The following is an 18,173-nucleotide window of genomic DNA, read 5'->3' as shown; positions in this document are numbered from 1 at the left end:
TCTACTGAAGCGAATCCCTGACATCCATGACGTACTTCGTTGCACATCGTTTGCTGTGATATATAGTCTGGCGTGCTACGAAACTCAGAGCTGCTAAACTGCTTTTCATTTTTTTGCAACAATGATTTTTTTTTTTCTTCTCGAGATACTTACCACCACTTTGCCTTTGTGCGTCCTTACCGATGCTCCAAACCACTGACGTGACTTAAACTCCAACGTCTCTCTGCTGCCATTTACCTTTATCATGCGGTTATCTGTCGAACAAAAAAATAAATCAAAATAATTCTCAATATCACAAACATTCCTGAAGTCTAAAATGATGGAAACACATTTGTTCTTAATAAAACAGTCTTCAATAAAAACATTTGTTCCGCAGAAACAAGACATTTGTGAGGACGTTAGTGTTCCTTTTTTTTTGAAGTAGCTAAAGCTGTTCTCATAAAATCTAACAACACCGGGGAGACAAACACATCTCGCCGCTGACCCAACTAAATTGTGTTACAATTGGCAAAGTGTGTGTGTGTGTGTATTTTGCAACATTATTCCAGCTGGCTCTCTTGGAATGTGCACCCCGCATCCTTGTTAAACACCTTCGTTCAACACGTCTTGACTCAAACTGCTCACACAGACGTCATGTTGAAACCCCAACATGAGAAATCTCTCTTCCTGTATGTTCAGGTGTCCCAATACTTTTGTCCCTATAGTCTATCTGCCCCACTAATCGGGTTCAGTCTTCCACTGGCATGACATGACAAGTCTGCTTTTTGAATAAACGAGACGCCGCCTGATGACACAAATAGGAAATAAGAGCCGAACAAGCGTCTCCAGAACAATCCTTTTTTAGAATAAATAAAGAGGCAAGGAGGGAACACCTGGAATAGTGGGAGTACCGGCACACTTCTATGATATTCCGGCATTCTGCTCAGACTCCACATCCATCCAGCAGGAAATGCATCTGTGCTGTCCAAAATCCTTAACCCCCTCTCTCACCTCGCATCCCTCTTGTAGCCTTCTGCAACACGTTACTGTCATCTCCTTAATGACCGGCGATCACACCCCCGCCACCTTTCCTTCTCAAAACCTCCTCCTCCTGCCAGCTTTATCATGAAGCGGAGGGGCCCTCCCTCCTCGCTCCATTACCGCCCCAAGATCAGCTCATTATGGAGGCCAAACACCCACTTCCTGTCGCACTGTTACTGACGTGAAGTAGCAGTGGTGACCTTTCTATTTGTAAGGTCAGATTTTTATCCCATTGGAAATAATTTGTCCTTGAATCCAACTTCTGCTACTTAAAAAAAAAAAAAAGTACATTGTGACCACTGCCACAGCGGCGCAGACCTCCCTCTTGCGAGAGTCACCTTTTAGAGACTTTATAAATGGATGTTTAGTTGAATTGAACTCATTTGACTTGTGATGTTCCACTCTATCACTTGAGTGTGTTACTGCATTTACCTTGCCAGTAAAAGCTTCCAGGGCCTCCAACCACCAGCCTTCCTTCCTGGAATAAATACAATTACTTGCGGTCAGTCATGTGACAGGAACTTGTGAGCGCATGTGACTATTTACTGCACGGCAACAAATGCGCATGTTTGATTCCTGCTGTCAAAAATGTCGACAACTTTTGGAGAGTGAGAGCTTCCTGTACAGAAGGGGTTAAGACGGACCGTGAGATGGAGGTTAAAGGTCACGCTGACTTTACAGTGGAAGAATGTATGTGTGTGGATTTAGCCTATTGTGTTAAGGGGGGTACATTGGAACGAGAGGGTTTTAGTATAAATCTTAAAAGAGAAGGTTGTGATGCGTTCAGGGAGTCTTTTATACCTTGGTGAAATCCACACTGAAGCCCGCCTGGCAGAAGCCCTGCCCCTCTGGGTCCGGGTCATCTGCAAACCACACACACACACGATTGAGCATAAAGAGGCAGCACGTCATTTGTTTTAATCAGCGCAAACGTTTGTTTTCTGTAGCTACACGCTCATCTGACACGAGAGTGTATTTATGACTCATATCAGATGAAACAATTTAATAAAAAAAAAAAAAGAAAGAAAAACACTATGGGGGAAGGCGTGTTTTTATTTGAATTATATCGCCTAACTGTGCATGGAAATGAAAAGGATGGATTGTTCCTGATGTTGGAGGCACCCCGAGGTGAAGCTTGATGATGTGTAACAACGCACGAGTGGATAAACATAAAGTGATTTATGGAATGTAGGGAGGGTGCATGTTTGAGTGTTGGAGGAGGCGTAGAAATTAGACATATGATAGGAAATATAGCGTGGTTTTATGTCCCCCTGGGGAACTTCAATAAAAACATTTGTTCCGCAGAAACAAGACATTTGTGAGGACGTTAGTGTTCCTTTTTTTTTGAAGTAGCTAAAGCTGTTCTCATAAAATCTAACAACACCGGGGAGACAAACACATCTCGCCGCTGACCCAACTAAATTGTGTTACAATTGGCAAAGTGTGTGTGTGTGTGTATTTTGCAACATTATTCCAGCTGGCTCTCTTGGAATGTGCACCCCGCATCCTTGTTAAACACCTTCGTTCAACACGTCTTGACTCAAACTGCTCACACAGACGTCATGTTGAAACCCCAACATGAGAAATCTCTCTTCCTGTATGTTCAGGTGTCCCAATACTTTTGTCCCTATAGTCTATCTGCCCCACTAATCGGGTTCAGTCTTCCACTGGCATGACATGACAAGTCTGCTTTTTGTCACGGCTCCCACGCACACTAGCAGGTACTTCCACTTAATCAGGCGCATATGAAAATTGCCGTGTGGATAATAACACGCACACACACACATACACACACACACACTCGCACACAGATGTTTGCCACGTTATTGTGTACATGAGTGTTTCTTTCCCTGTCTGGTTTGTACCTCTAATAATGGAGCTAGTGTAACTCTAGAAAAATCCACCATGGCCTTGATCATCAATCACCAAGTATAGTGGTTTATAAATATAAATATACTAAATAAATAAAATGATATACCGTATTTCCCGGACTATAAGGCGCACTGGACTATAAGGCGCACCTTCAATGAATGGCCCATTTTAAAACTTTGTCCTTATATAAGGCGCACCGGACTATAAGGCGCACCATTAAATGCATCATGTCAGATTTTTAATCCAAATCAAATCATTCTCCATTTGATCTTTTTTCATTTCAACTTCAGACGCAACAAATGACTTTATAATCACAAAATAATGATCCATAGTGTTTTTGATTCATGATTCATAGTCTTCAGCGGGTCACTTATGATTGATTTCATGACACAATGCTTCGGGCCAGTTTAAATTCAGGAATTTGGTCCATATATAAGGCGCACCGGAGTATAAGTCGGCTTTTGAGAAAATTTGAGGTTTTTACGTGCGCCTTATAGTCCGGAAAATACGGTACATGAAATAAAATAATATAAATAATTAAATATTATAATGAATAATAATGAATTAAATCGTTTAAATTATTGACTGTTAATGTTGACTGGAAATGACATCACTAGGCAACATTGCCTCAGCATTATGTATATTGTAGATTTGATTTCCATATGCGGTCATAAGTTTTCTCTCCAAAGCCTTCAAATTCGAAGCTACTCAGACGCTGATTTAAAGCCGCTTCCTCCAGCCAAGTGGGCATGAAAAAGTCATTTTTTGCCCTCTCATTTTAAGGATGTTGAGTCATCTCAAAGAGAGAGAGAGGGGGTGGATTGATGGAAGAGAAGGGGAGACAAGAGGAGGGGAAAGGAGACAGGGATACATTTTCAAGATGTAATGAAAAGCAGACCTCACCCAATCCCCCTTCTTTCTTCCGTAAGGGAACTCAATTCCCATGTGCATACACCCCCCTCCCTCCCCTCCCCTCCCCACACACTCCCCGCCTTTCTTGTGTTCTCACTTGTTCTGGATTTTAACCTCCATCCACAACCTTAGAGATGGTTGATTGGATACTTTGCATATCAAACTCTTGAGCAAAGCTGCCAGCCATCTTTTTGATAAAAGCCATATGTCTTATCACTCTTGTTTTTTTCCATGCCAGCTCACATACATTGCTTCTTAATGTAACAACTGAGGTCACCTTTATGTACACAAACTATTTCTCAAATATATCAAGACAGTTTTCGCTTCAGAAAAAAAATGAAGGGAACTTACTGGCATTGTCAAAGGGTATTTGTCTGCAGCTGTCAGGCAGGCCCGGCCAGGGGCAGTAGTAGACGGACCCGGCTTCCACGATACCAGGCTGGGAGGTGTTGGCCTTTGGAGCACCTACCAAAACGCTGAACCTGGGACACAAAAAGCATCTTACAAGAAATACAAGGAAAAGCAATGCATGCTGCAAAAGATCATATTTGGTGATAACACAAGATATGAATCAGGCATCATATTTGGAGATAACAGATGGTTGTTGTACTAATTAAATATCTCTAAATAAATAAATAAATTTTAAAAATTGCATATCAGTATTTAATGCTTGTGTATCAAGTCCTACCAAAAGAAAAAAAAAACTCATATCACATTAATATTTTTCTCACCCACTGTCCACAAGGAAAAAAAAGTATTTAGTTACCTGATGAGCCACTTAAGAATAAAAATAGCATTAAATAACTGTCAATATGATACAGTGCAGCTCTGAATAGATTATATAAAAAGAAAAAGTAAGTATTGTATCATGCCAACTGAAGATGTTAATTAACTGAACCAATGGACCTCATGATCTTATACAAGTTTCAATTTTGCGGTCGACCACTCACGTTTTGCTGCTGGCGCTGGGCTGGTAGAAGTCCACGGAGTACCCGAAATAACTCCCACTGGGTCCGCGGTAGACTGTTGGATGCTGTGCGTAAAGGTTGAAGCTCCATAGCCCACTTGGCGCGCACCAGAGGAGGGAGAGTAGCCGGAATGTGAACACTCCAATGTCCCGTGCACGCTCCATCCCCGCTGCTTACAATCCCCGGTTCAACTTTGAGAGGCAGGCGATGGAGGTTCCGCCGTGTGCAGGTGACGTCGTTTCTTGCTGGAGTCCGTCTGGATCACCGCGCTCCTCCCCCCTGGATCTTCTCCCTCTTCTGACCCCTTTCAAGCCAGCAGCAGGTCTAACGCTTGAGAAATGGGAACCTCCACTATGCAACAGTGACACAGTCCCACCCCCGCCCCCTGCACAAAACTTTGACCCCCCCTCTCTACTCACACGCGCAAACACAAACCACAATTGAGCGCGCAAAATGTGCGTCATCGCTCCTTTTATGGTGCGTTTCCCGCAAGGGGAATTAATCGTTTTAATTGCTTGAACAATAAACGAAATCAAAGCAAATGTGCACATTGGTGGAAACTAACAAATTAGGAAACTTTAGCGTGCGAGTCAAACATCCACTGTGCTATAATTAACACAATGTTTTCTGCCATTTTGAGTCACCCCTTCGAAAAAAATAAAAAAAATAAAATGATAAAAAATTCAATTATGAGAATTGTCAAATTGCATTTCTCACTGCCCTCATTATTTAATTGTACAACTAGCCTTGTCGTCATCATGCAAAAAAATATAAGACAGTACAGGTGCCTCTTGACCCAAACCAACTAAACGGGTACAAGACGGAAAATAAGAATTTAAGTGAGAACTATTTTCATCACACATTTAACTCACCACCCCGGCGATGTTATGAAAAATGGCTCTGCAGAGTGCAAACATGTGCCGTGAGTTAATGATGAAGGGACGCAGATGGGCCTGGAAACTTGATGTTGGCTCGAGGAGGACTTCCCGTTCAAACAGAGTAGGATGCCCCAAAAAAAAAACTTATTTATTCCAGAATGTGAACTGTGAGCGTGTTAATAAATACATGAGCGCCTGGCCGACTTTTTAAACATGGTCTTACATGACCGTGAAGACATAGAGGGGAACCTTCACAGTTGGTTGAGCACCTACGTTGGTCCTAACATTGTAAACGTTTTGCTGTGAGAGTGAAAGTCCGTGTGTTCTCACGTGGAAGGCTTTGGTTGTTGTTTTTTTCTGTCCGTCAGTTGCCGTAACAACTCGAATATGCGCTCCGGCGCTTGACACGCCCCAGTTCAACATGATAAACATCCTGCGTGCGACAAACGTCAAGCCGTGCTGAACAGACAATAGCATCATAAAGGTGAAAAGGATGAGTCTCAAGCGTATTACATTAGTCGGGAGTCTTTTGTGTGCATTCGTGAAGATCTCATTCATCAAAATGTGTGGTTGTGGTCCCGGTTTTTAGAAGCCCACTGGAGCGGAACCGTTGTGTGTCTGCGAATGTGTGTGTACGTGTGCGATGGAGGCAGTAGTGGTCCGTCGCACGTACAAACGAGACTAGTTGAGTGACGGCGAGCGCTCGGTGGTCCACAGCAGCTCGATGTAGGGCCACTTGGTCTGTAGGCAACGCTTGACTGGAGTGTCGTCGGTCCGTACCATGGGGTCCTCGAACCCGAGCACCAGAGCCGTTCCTTCCACGTACTCGACCTGAAACACACAAAAAAAATGTCTTATGAAATCCAGAATTAAAACTTTATTTTATTATTATTTTATTTTTCATTTTAATTTATTTTATTCTATTTTATTATTTTTTTATTTTATTTTATTATTATTATTATTTTTTTTAATTCTCTGCCAGAATAGAGCTGCACTAATTTGAGCGACATTACTCCTTCTCTACCTACCTTGAAGATATTTGTCTGCTAATGTGGTATCGGTGTCATAGTATCGGAACATACTAAATACTACAAACACACAACATTGGCACTGGAAATATATATTTGCGTTGTGCTAATCATCTCAAGACCACACACTCTGAACTCAATAAGTGCACACATTTTTTTCCCTCATGGTCACTCACATTTTATAAATCATGTGTAACCCTGAACAACACAAATGACAAAAATCTCTGCGGTGGCGGATGAACAACTATGCACTTTTCTTCAGGGGTGGGAATAATCCTTAAAAATACTTTTCCGAGCTGTTATACTCATTTGAGTTAATGGAAACCTAATCGCCACTGCAACCTTAGCGGCGCCTTGGCGTGCATATCTGCATGTTTTGTCCACTTGTGGTACAACTTCAGGTATGGGATGTTCCAAAAAAAAAAAAAAAAAAAAAAAAAAAAAAAGCTGACATCTGCAAAAAGTAATATTCCCGTGTACCAGGCAGCCACAGACTAGCGTAGCGCACTGACACCCATCCGTCATGCTAAGAGGTCCGCCCCGACTCGCCGCTCAACATTTATCACAGCTTCTGCCGTAATGACCTTGAGGAACACGAGTTTTTTTTGGATGACTGAACAAGCTATTAGGCTTGCAATGGCTACTGTTTATCCTGGAAGGGGGAAAGACTAGTTTCTGAATGTGCGTTGGCAAGGAATTCCGAGATGCAACACGGCTGAAGACGGCTTACCCTTTCGTTGTGGTTGGACTGTTTGAGTCCGTTGTAGTGGTACACGGGAAACGAGTCCGGGATTCCTGAATCCTGAAACACAAGTCGTGGAACGAGTAAAAAAAAAATGCTGGAGAGTCTCTGGCTAGTGTTCAACTGGAGGTTAAGAACATTTTTGGACTGAAAGGTCCTGGCAGGATTCCTGCAGTCTTATATTTAAGTGTGTTTTGAATGTGCTGAAGATAAAGTGTAAACTCCAATTTCAATATAACAGCCAAAAAAGGAGAAATGCTTCAAGGTGCAGGTTGCTAACGTGTTGTCTGAGCACGGCGTCCATTTTATTATGTTTGTGTGTCTGCATGTGAAACACAAACCCTTGACCCAATCCCACGTGTGTGTGTGTGTGTGTGTGTGTCTGCGTGTGTGTCCACTTGGCTAATGGCGGTATAATTTCTTTGCAGCTCCGAGTTGCTCCTCTGGTGAGTCCCTAAAGCCCTGATCACTTTAACACAGTTCTTTCTATCTCTGCTCCATGAAAAAAAAAAAAAAAAAAAACTTAACTGCGTTCTCTGCGTCATGATTGTGAACATAGATTTCGCATGAGACACCGCAAGAATGTTTTGGCGCAAAAAAAAAAAAGCCTTTGATTAGCTTAAACGGCGACTTGGCGGCGATGCTAATGTGAAGGTGACCTCAAGTTGATTGTTTTTTTAATCACACAAATAAAATGGAAAGAATTTCTGCGTCCACCTTTTGCACACATACCTGATCAGGAAAGAATTCCATGAGGAACGGGCCCAGAAGAATTATACCCAGGTTTTCTGGATCCAGCTTGTTCTTCACCAGACTAACACTGGAGGGGGCAGAATAAGGGGGGGGGGGGGGCGGCATGATGTCAGCTCCTGATGAAGCCATGTTTTTAAAAAGACTGTGGTGCAACTAAATATATCGCTTTCCAGACATTCCTGTGTGTTAAATCAGGGTTGCTATTATTTTTACCCCCCAAAAAAAAAAACATGTTCGATTGCCCTTTTAAGGTAGGAGCAGAGTGTGCATGCAATTTCGTTTTTTTTCACATTCAATCAACTGACGTTTCTTCTGGAACGCTTTTCTGATTTACAGCCTTTTTGCGTCAATCCGTTTCAATGCCGTGTGATTTTTATCTGGCAGCAATCTAGAGGAAGTCACGCTAATCCGAACAGAACATTCGCCGGGCTTGTTTGAAAAGGACCGATGATGGTATTAGCAGCTTTCTGTCAAGGATAGAGACATAACTTGTAAAATTCCACTTGGCAAATATAAAAAGTAGAAACATTCCATATTGATGGTCTTATTTGACTTTTAGCTCAATATAAGCCCTCAGTAGGCATACAAATAAACTTGACTTGACTTGACTTGAGTAGGCCAAGAAACCATATTTGGATATCGGAGTCAAAACGAGCGTTTAATTATCACTTGAAGGAACATGATGTAAAAATATATCACTATAAAACACGGCGAATACAAGCGAACGACCTCAAATAAAATAAAAAAAAATTCCAGAATACAAGAAACAATAAAAATAATCCAGACATTGTGAGTCTTATGGAAAGAGAACTTCATGTCCTCGTTATCTTTGTAATAAAAATACAAAATGGGTTGCTAGCCCAATTAATTTGATTCAATCCCCCCCCCCGACACACTCAGTAATGTTGTGATGCTTTGGCCATCTGGGGCTCTGCAGAGCACATCAACGGTCCGAACGCTCGACTTTGCCCGTTCGGGGCTTAACGCTCCTCAGTGGGAAAACGTGCTCCTGTTTGAAGCGATGCTTTTAAGTGTTTCCTCTCTTACCGGGTTTCTTCCTGTCGTTAATGCGCTCCCTCTGAGTCTTAGATTCTGCCATGCTTTTTTTTCCCTCACAATGACTCTGGTCTAGATTCCCTTCCCTGGTAGTGAAACCTAAGCTGGGCCGCTGACCTGGCCTGGCCGTGACTTTGGGAGTGGGAATTTTAGAAGAGCTACAGGTGCCACATAGAACAGGCTGAAGACATGTAAGCACTTACTAATCTGGCTCGGAGACAAGGTCAAGGGATTTCATCACATCCTGCAGCAGAGAATCTGGGATGAAGCCGTTATCTGGACACACACAAAAGATGGATGAATTGGACCAACTGTAGCTAAAAAAAAATAATAATAATGGAGACCTTCACCTATCCATATGGACTTATGATGCAAGTTAAACTAACCACACACATACACACCTTGCCCTTTCTCTCTGACCTACATTCCATGGACATGATGATCACTTTACCTGCGAGGTGACGCTTTAAACGCTAACATGTGCTTTTTTGAAGGTGGTCCCGGTTTGAATTTGGAATGCGACTCGCTCAAACATGTTGAGTTTATGCGGGCTTTTTTTATTTAGATGCACATCTCGCTTTGTTTTGACATCTTCTCTCAAACTTTCACCAAGTAATATTTATTAAGCCACCTAATACAGACTACTGTCCTACGTCGGAAACGTTCCAAAAGTAATTCTTCCTGTTATCACTATTGCATCACTATTTGTCCTTTCCCCTAGTAAGAAAAAAAAAAGATGGTTGACTCAGCTGTAAGAAGAAGCTGAGCTCACCAAGCTAAACAACAACAGTGGAGATGAGAGAGAAAAGTCGTTCTGGTTGATGAAGAGGAAAAATACTTAAAAAAAAAGGGAGGGGGGATGATTTGAGGGAGAAGCAACGGTTATACATCACGAGACACACGAGGAATGCATGTAAGCAATACGCTGTAACAATTGATTACCTTCAGGATCAAATGACTGGAAGACCCTCCTTGCCTGCTCTGATGGACTTTCTGGACCAACCAGGGACATCTCCTATAGACCAGAAGACACACACATCACAGTGAGATTGACTTTTACATGTCTCAGATTTAAGCAAGCTGATATAGAATGTGTGGAAAGGAGAAATAAAATGGATGTTGTGTGTGTGCATGTGTGTGTGTAATAATCGCTGGAGTCTGCCAGGCTATGATGTGATTTTTGTGATAAAGTCTACCGACTTGTTTTTACTGCAAACACACAATCAGGTAATCAAGCCCGACTCGTGATTCATGAGAAACTGGCCACTTTTGTTTGTTGGTGAATTTCACCCGGATAAGATTAGCAGGAAGCAAATAAGCCGACTGTCATTTTTGGATGTTGGTTGGTTTTGATAGCTTCGGGAGGATATTAAATATGAAGCACTGCTTAAATTTTCTGAGGTTTCTAAACTTGGGTATCAGATATGCAGGTATTTATTGTTTTATTCTCTGATGTAAAAATAAAATGAGAACATAATAAATCATTTGGTTGGGAGCGGGGACTGAATAGATCCAAATAACTTTCAATTTTGGCAACGTAGAGGAATTTTAGCTTACAACAAGACAAAGAACCAAAAACATACCTCAATAAAAGTGGAATATGAAGGTTTTAAAAAAAAAAATCCCGTGTTGATAGGGACAAAAATACAATTTTGTTCATAAAGCAACAGAATGTATGTGCTAGCTTTGATTGATTAATGCCGTAGAATTCAGCTGTAGATTAGATTTTAAAATTCTGCTACTGGTTGCTAAAATGGTTTAGGTACTGAATAAATTTTATAAAAAAAAAAAAGCATGCAAATGGAACAAGCTGCCAACAAAAGTGAGTGTAAATGAATTTAAATGCAAGTTAAAAGCATTTTCCAGCACATTAGATTAAATTCCATTCAACCCAATAAATAATAATTATATTAAATATTATATTAATTATAATAATAATTAATTTAAAATAAATAATTTGGTACAACTACTTGCTTGACTAATCATCAGACAAGAGGAGTTAAAAAATAAATAAAATAAAAGGTCCTTTTGTCATCTTTGTCACAGCCATTTCTAACACATGTTGTTGCCGCAGGGCAAACGAGCCACGGCCATCTTAGTTATACTTGGCCTTCATTAAATCTTGATCCAGGCGGGCTGCTAAGGTTTCACTGTCCACTTATTAGCGTGCTAGCCGTTCGCTCGGGACGCAAGACGGAGCAGAGATGACTCCCAGCTGCTTTTGCCTCAGATACAAAGAAAACAGAGCAGTGGACACGGTCATCTGTCACACGTACTGCGGCCTGCCCTGATTTGTTAACATTATTGGCTTCATAAATCTGCGGGGAGATTTATCAGTACCTAAAAGTGTCTTTCCCTCAAGGAGTATAAAAAATGAGTGATCATCATGAGAAAAGTCATTTTTATTGTTTTAAAAAAAGCCACCACTGGAGTTGACTATGTTGATAAGACATTCGTTATTTTAAGACAATTTGGAAAACCCAGAGGTGCAATGAACATTATAGCTAACGGCGGCTAACGCTAAACAAAAATGGCGGCCTAAACGACTGTGCGTGATGACGGGCTAGCTCGGTTGACTTTGATCTGTGTTTTATGACAAGCCCGAGGAAGATGCTGCTGAGTTGGGAAACATGGAGCAAACATACTCCACGGGGATACTCGTGTTTGCGTCCGAGACGTAGCGTAACGACACGTTAGCTTATTTGCTTGAAACGAGAACAACGACATTTGAGTCTACGAATAGCACTTAAAAGAAGACATAATATCAACAGGGCAAAGTGTGTGAGTGTGTGTGTGTGGCCTTGAGCAATACATTCCATTCCCCACAGTCCAACATCTTGGCTGAAATCCTTGACCCTCTTCACAGAGCAACAACAAGCTTCTCAACACAGGAACAAAGTTATGAAAACAAGCAAGTCCTTTTAAGCTGACACTGACGTCAGCAAAAAAAAGTTCTCTGATCCTCATTTGATCAGATCTAACGACATATGGGTACCAAAAAAAGTCAAATCTTCAGAGCACCTGTTTTACGTTCTCCTTCACTCCACCTGAGTTCTTCTACCTGCACTACAAAGGTACTTGAACATTTTGGAGTACTTCCTCTTTGTCTTCCATGCTTCCTTTTTCTTATCTTCAACATGCAGGAAGCTTTGTGAGTAATTTCCCTCCGGTCCGCCCAAGAAGAGCTATTGTATGTTCTGAGAAGGCTTTTTTGAGTGCCTATGGAGCAAATCTGAAGGGGATCCGTTTCAAGACAACAAAGCTGAGATCACAACACAGACGGACTGAAAAGTTCCATTGAGATATTCTGAATGCAACTCCATTCTCGTTCGCTGTACTCGTTTTTTTTTCTTGAGGTGTCTTACATGTTAGCCTGACTAGAAAACACAAGTGACACCGTGGAATGGTTCTACAGCATTTTGCCGGATCCGGTAACAAAGAACGATCCACGGGGGAGAAAGGACGACTAATGCAACGCACACACAGCCTTTCAGTCGTTTACAATGGCCTTTGGTCTAACCTGTCAAAGATTATAAATGACTGTTCATGTACACCACTTTGCACTTCTACTTTGCCCTCGAGTCACATCTCGTCGGAAGCACGATATTTAGAGGAGCTTATTTTAATGCTATGTATCGTTAAAAAATCATAAAAGACAAAAAAAGTAAAAATACACGCAGAAAAAAAAAGACTGAACGTCAAATCAACTTAATTTGTCTGAATCATAATAATCTTCAATATTGTTTCACCTATCAAGATTGCGCAATAGCACAGCTGTTATTAAAAGCGGTGAACCCCACAGCTCTCTACCGAGCCATTTTACATTTCACATCCTCCAGTCCCGATGGCATGGCTTTTATAACCTTTTTGTAGGCTCTGCCAACAACACAGGGGAAAGAACGTTGACATCAACTCTGTTTGCACTCTGCACATGTGTTTTCTGTGTCTTGTACCAATCCTTGAAGAAAACTTTGTGTGTGTGTGTGTGTATGTGTGTGTGTGTGTGAGTATTCTCAGGACACAGAGCGCCAGTGAGACTTTTCCTTCTGCTTGTAAATCACAAAACCAGAACATGACTACTGTACTACCACACACGCATCTGTAACTCCCTCAAGAAGAAATACAGCAACCTTCATCATTCACCACAAAGGGTTAAAGGTCGAGGAAAAATGTCACCCACACAGACGTTTTTGTTTCCTGACTGACCAAGGACATTCTCCAGACCCAATTGGGACCAATATACTGAAGATGTAATTTTGGGGGGGAAGGGCAGAAATAAATTCTTTAAGAAAGAAAAACAAAATATATCAAAATATAAAATCTCATTTATCGGCTTCACCTGCTATTTTTCCCGGCACGGCAAAAACAGATCTAGTTACATTCTATCAAACATTTCTCGCAAGCACACACAAGAGAGATGTCGGAATGGCCTTTATGAAATTAGATTTTAAAAAAAAAACTAATGCTATTAAGCTGATGGTCTAAAAAGCCACGCACAGGTGACAACTCGGGGGAATACACAACCCGTCCCTAATGGCGAGACGGACACATCAGAAGCAGGGATCGGATTTTCTGCTTTTGTGACCATGTCTCTATATTGGGACTAAAAGCTCCTTTTAGTCCAGATTTCGTATCACGATGCCTGGGAAATCTTCAAATAAGACCTGAAAGCAGATTTACGGTCAAGCCGTTTTAGCCTGGGTGAGGTCGAGCATGAAAATGGCGGCAAAGCGTAGAGAAAGTCGTTGACCGTACGTCAGAAAACACGCGTGTGCATATATTCGGGTCCGGACTCTCGAGAGTGCAAACGGATCCAGATGGGAATTTTGGAATCACTTTCACTTGCAGGAAGTCATCCACTTGAACACACACACACACACAAACGCTAATCAGGATTAGGTTGCCCGCGCTCGCTGTGCGACTGTATATGTTTGCGAATATGTCACTAACACAGCTGAAGCAATCGGGAACTAACCACGTCTGATCCGTGTAACGGAGCTTTTAATCAATGGCCAATTACGGGTGTGGCGTTGTAATAAAGATGATTGCCTTTTTTTTTTTTTTTGTATCTCCAGAATTGATTTGATCCAAGTCAACCGGCCAGTTAAATACACAAGACACTACAATATCGATAAATGTTAAGTTATAGTTATAATTTATGTGTGAGTCGAAAAGGAATACAAATGGACATTTTTAATCAAGTGACGTGGAAACCCCCCCCAAAAAAAAAAAAATGGCTACCGCAGAAGCATTTGTTTGGCCTTTCTGGAATCTTCAGCTCCACAAATGGACTCCAAACAAATATGCCCATCTCGTTAAAACAAACTCAGCTGAGTTTTGCTTCACTAAAATGAAATTCCTTCCTTTTTTGTTGCTATAATTCCTCCTCTGACAGTTCAGCAAAATAATACTGAGTGTAATTTTGGAAGACAAGAGTTTATTTGACTGACATTGCCTCTTGGAGTCTTCACTAAGAAGCGCCGATTCATCCCTTACATCAAAACGGCTTTGGAGAAAAATGCCTTTGTGGTCGTTACGGCCACAAGTAATTATTACCGGAATCAATTACGCTTTTTTGTACCGGGCATATGTACGCCAGACATGAGGATGACACTCATTTTTTTGTCTTGGTTAGCACCGTGTTGAGCTTGTGTGTTTCCACATGCATGTTCAGCGCACACTCCATTTAAGAAAAAAAAAAAAAAAGGGGATTAGCTTGAAGCCAAGAAACAGCGCTGGCCATATATGTCTCTTACACTCACTTTTCCCTCCCTTGCACTGTTATTTGACCTCCCTTTATTAAATCTGTTAAGTGGGTTCCATATTTTGGTTTTCCTAACCTGTCAAGGAGTCTGGATTTTATTAAACATGGCGTGACATGTGTTAGACAATTATGGAGCAGCGTATTGAACTTGCCTTTGTGAAAAAAACTGAAAGGTGAGTTTCGCTGCCAATGATCCATATTGGGAATTTGGGCGATTTTAGGAAAGTCCCCACCTGGAATAAACAAGACAAAATGAGTTGTTATTCTTATTAAGTGTGTGTTTTGTCTTGAGTGTGTGTTGACAGTAATTGTACCTTGCAGTAGCGGAGTGACTCCATGAGCGTGAGGAAGCCAACCGATGCTTGCTTATGAATTCCATGAAGTTCTGAACATGAAGACACAGACAGAAGATAAATTGCAGACGGTCAAATACTGCCCTCTGGTGGACAAAGACAAAACTACGTCTGGGGAGTGATACTTGAAAGTCTTATATTTTTTTTTCTATAACTTTTGAGTATATTAAATATTTTGCTGTCTTACTCATTCCAGAACATTCTCGGTCTCCATCCCAGACATTAGAGACGGCATGGCCCGTTACAAGGAGGTTCACCAAACTCTGACTGCAAAATCAACCAAAAAAAAATTATGATGAAAATATTAATTAGCCTATTATGACATGACAACTATCTATCAATCTTTTGTGATAAAATTTAAAAATATGTTCTGTTACCTTCCATGGCCATGTACCGGGTCTATAAGTGGTTCCAATGTATCCTGGATCTCATTTTTAATGTTCTCAATCCCCTGTAGAGACCAACAGAATGACTTTCACTCTTTATATTATCCAATATATTTCCTCATTAATTGGTCTATAATCAATTATACCTTAGTAAGGATGACAGAGTAGAGGAAAAGCAAAACTCCACAGCAACCCCTCCAGGTATGGAAGAGAGACAACACCTCAGCTTGGAGATCTGACACAGACATCACCACTCGCTTTCTATAGGCGAGGAAATTAACACACAAAAAAAAGCATTATTCAAATTGTTTTTAATTCGTATTTAAATGTCACCTTTAAGAGGCAATTATTATTTTAGAGGGAAGATAAAGTGTCACTTACTGAAGAACACTGTGAAATCGCTCAAAGCCAAGGTCTTCAGCAGCCAAAGCAGCTAAGTACAAGAAAATGAACATATAGTAGATAAAAAAAAGTCTACACACCCCTGATCAAATTCCCAGTTTTTGTGATAACAATTAAAAATGCACTGTATAATTCAATTGAGAAAAAAAAATCTTAAGGTGTTTATTAGGGGTAATAAAATAATAAAATAATAAAATACAAATTAATAATAAAAATAAAATAGTCATAAAATTACATGCAATTTTTTTGTGGATATAATCAATAATATAGGTAATTATTTGAAATCAGAGCATGGACAACAGATATTAAGACTCACTGGGTTGCTCCCCCTCTAGTGGTTGGCTGCTCTCTGGCACTGGGATGTCCTGCGTTTGCGACTGGGTCTGTGCTTTCGTATGCGTGCAGACAGGTGGGCTCTGTCCCTTAGCCCACGACACAAGGCAGAAGCCCATGGAGGAGCTGGAACAGGCTGATTCCAGAATTTCACTCAGGGCAAAGCACAGGACTGTTTTCTGCTCCTCCTCTAAAAACATAAAAATAAATTCGTAATAATGCAGAAATAATGGATGTTGGTTTGATGTACCTGTCATGTGTCTCCAGTTTGAAGTCTCTCGATTAAAGAGAATAGTCTTCAAGAGGAAGGCCTGCAAGGAGACCACAAATGCAATAGGATGGCCAATTGAGATTTAAAAATTCAGCAATTTAAAAATGATCATACCTGCACAGGTACAATAACAGCACATGGCCCCCCTTCAAACTGCTCCAGAGCTGTGTGCTCATGCTCACTGAACACAAACCCTATGATCAAGGCAAAACAAAGATGACATATTTTGCAAATAATGTAAAACAATTGCACTTAAAAACAGTATTCTGCTTGCATAAACAAAACATTCTCCACTTTGATGAGTTATTAGAAAATGACACACATCCTACCTTGGGTCCATCTGCGAAAAATAGAGGCTGAAACTGCCCCTGTTGTTGGTCTCCCCCACACTAAATCCACCAGCTCTTTATTTAAGTCTGACATGACCAAGTTCTTTCCAGGTAGATGCACAGCCAATCACTAACTAGGCCAACTTGCAAAATCTTTTAGTCTGAATGATAGTCCACTTTCCTGGGCAGGTAGAGCCTGTGGCATTGGCCACAAGCTACCTGTGGAACAAGGCAGTATTCCTCTCTGCACTGGCAGGATCCTGGTTGGTACGTGGTTCCATTAGCTTGAGCTAGCATGAAAAACAAACATGTTAAGCAGGACTTTGATTTGCAGCTTGATAAATATAACCAAGCGAATTGCATGCAACTAGAACTGCACTTGGAGCGCATAAACATCTGGAAAGCTAGCTAATCGTTACAAGGGATGAATAACGACAAAAATGACGACACTTGACAGGGGAAATCGATTGCGTGGCTACCTTGTTTCATGCTTATGCATTTACTACGCGTGTGAGACATTTTTAAGCCCAAATGTGTTTGATAGGTAATGATAACGCAAGTTAGCAATAGCATTACTACGAGAATCAGCTAACCTTAGTATTGATTAGCAAGATAATTGAATGACAATACGGGTATTTTGTTTTAGATCGTTCGTCAATAGTTATATTATGCAAAAGATCACTTACCTGAAATATAAAATCGAGTGATGTTTCTTTATTGACTGTGCAATGTCAATAATATCAACGCCTCTGTCATTCGTATTTACAACGGAGTGAGAAAAACCTGTACGTAAATGCAACGTGCTTGTTCATTGGTTGAAATCCAAAATCGTCTCCATTGCGTCAGGGGTACGTTCTCAAAACGTTGTGCCATTGGTCCATACGCTTGTCAAGTATGTGAATCCCACTTTGACTGAAGAGTCCTAATAAAATATTATCCCGTTATTATAAACACAAATTGAAGATTATAATATTCATTAATTATATTAAGGGAAATTATATATGATGAGCTGGGAAATACATTCACGACTGGTTACAAGTGGGACGACAATCAGTAGTTGTTTCGTAACGCATGGCATACATAAATTTGTCTACTGTGGACTTCCG

At 40.9% G+C, this 18,173-nt stretch overlaps 2 protein-coding genes across 6 annotated transcripts in view; both read right to left on the bottom strand.

The window, feature by feature from the left end:
* Positions 1–5,131, bottom strand: part of itga8 (integrin, alpha 8) — a 51,944-nt gene extending 46,813 nt beyond the window's left edge. For all 4 annotated transcript variants that reach the window (XM_049730797.2, XM_068651757.1, XM_068651758.1 and 1 more), the window contains exons 1-3: positions 4,755–5,131; positions 4,156–4,286; positions 154–254 (exon numbers count right to left, since the gene is read on the bottom strand). In XM_049730797.2, the coding sequence (XP_049586754.1) occupies positions 154–254; positions 4,156–4,286; positions 4,755–4,936 (414 nt within the window). In that variant the 5' untranslated portion in view covers positions 4,937–5,131. The remainder of the gene's footprint in view (positions 1–153; positions 255–4,155; positions 4,287–4,754) is intronic.
* Positions 5,132–5,476: 345 nt separating this feature from the next.
* mindy3 (MINDY lysine 48 deubiquitinase 3) lies at positions 5,477–17,897 on the bottom strand. 2 transcript variants are annotated; one of them, XM_049730971.1, is made up of 16 exons: positions 17,754–17,897; positions 17,068–17,357; positions 16,853–16,932; positions 16,718–16,778; positions 16,451–16,657; positions 16,114–16,165; positions 15,879–15,993; positions 15,724–15,797; positions 15,534–15,613; positions 15,308–15,378; positions 15,146–15,226; positions 10,172–10,244; positions 9,433–9,505; positions 8,153–8,240; positions 7,409–7,480; positions 5,477–6,481 (listed from the first exon to the last, which is right to left on the bottom strand). In XM_049730971.1, the coding sequence occupies exons 2-16, from the start codon at positions 17,159–17,161 to the stop codon at positions 6,332–6,334; spliced, it is 1,371 nt and encodes a 456-aa protein (XP_049586928.1). In that variant the 5' UTR covers positions 17,162–17,357; positions 17,754–17,897; the 3' UTR covers positions 5,477–6,331. The 2 variants fall into 2 exon arrangements, with proteins under 2 accessions (XP_049586928.1, XP_068507860.1); XM_068651759.1 differs by having other exon boundaries at positions 17,750–17,860.
* Positions 17,898–18,173: the final 276 nt, after the last annotated feature.

This window comes from Syngnathus scovelli, chromosome 9 (genome assembly GCF_024217435.2).
Source record: "Syngnathus scovelli strain Florida chromosome 9, RoL_Ssco_1.2, whole genome shotgun sequence".
Taxonomy (NCBI): Eukaryota; Metazoa; Chordata; class Actinopteri; order Syngnathiformes; family Syngnathidae; genus Syngnathus; species Syngnathus scovelli.
The sequence above is the reverse complement of the archived record's forward strand: the minus strand, read 5'-3'. Positions and strand labels throughout refer to the sequence as shown.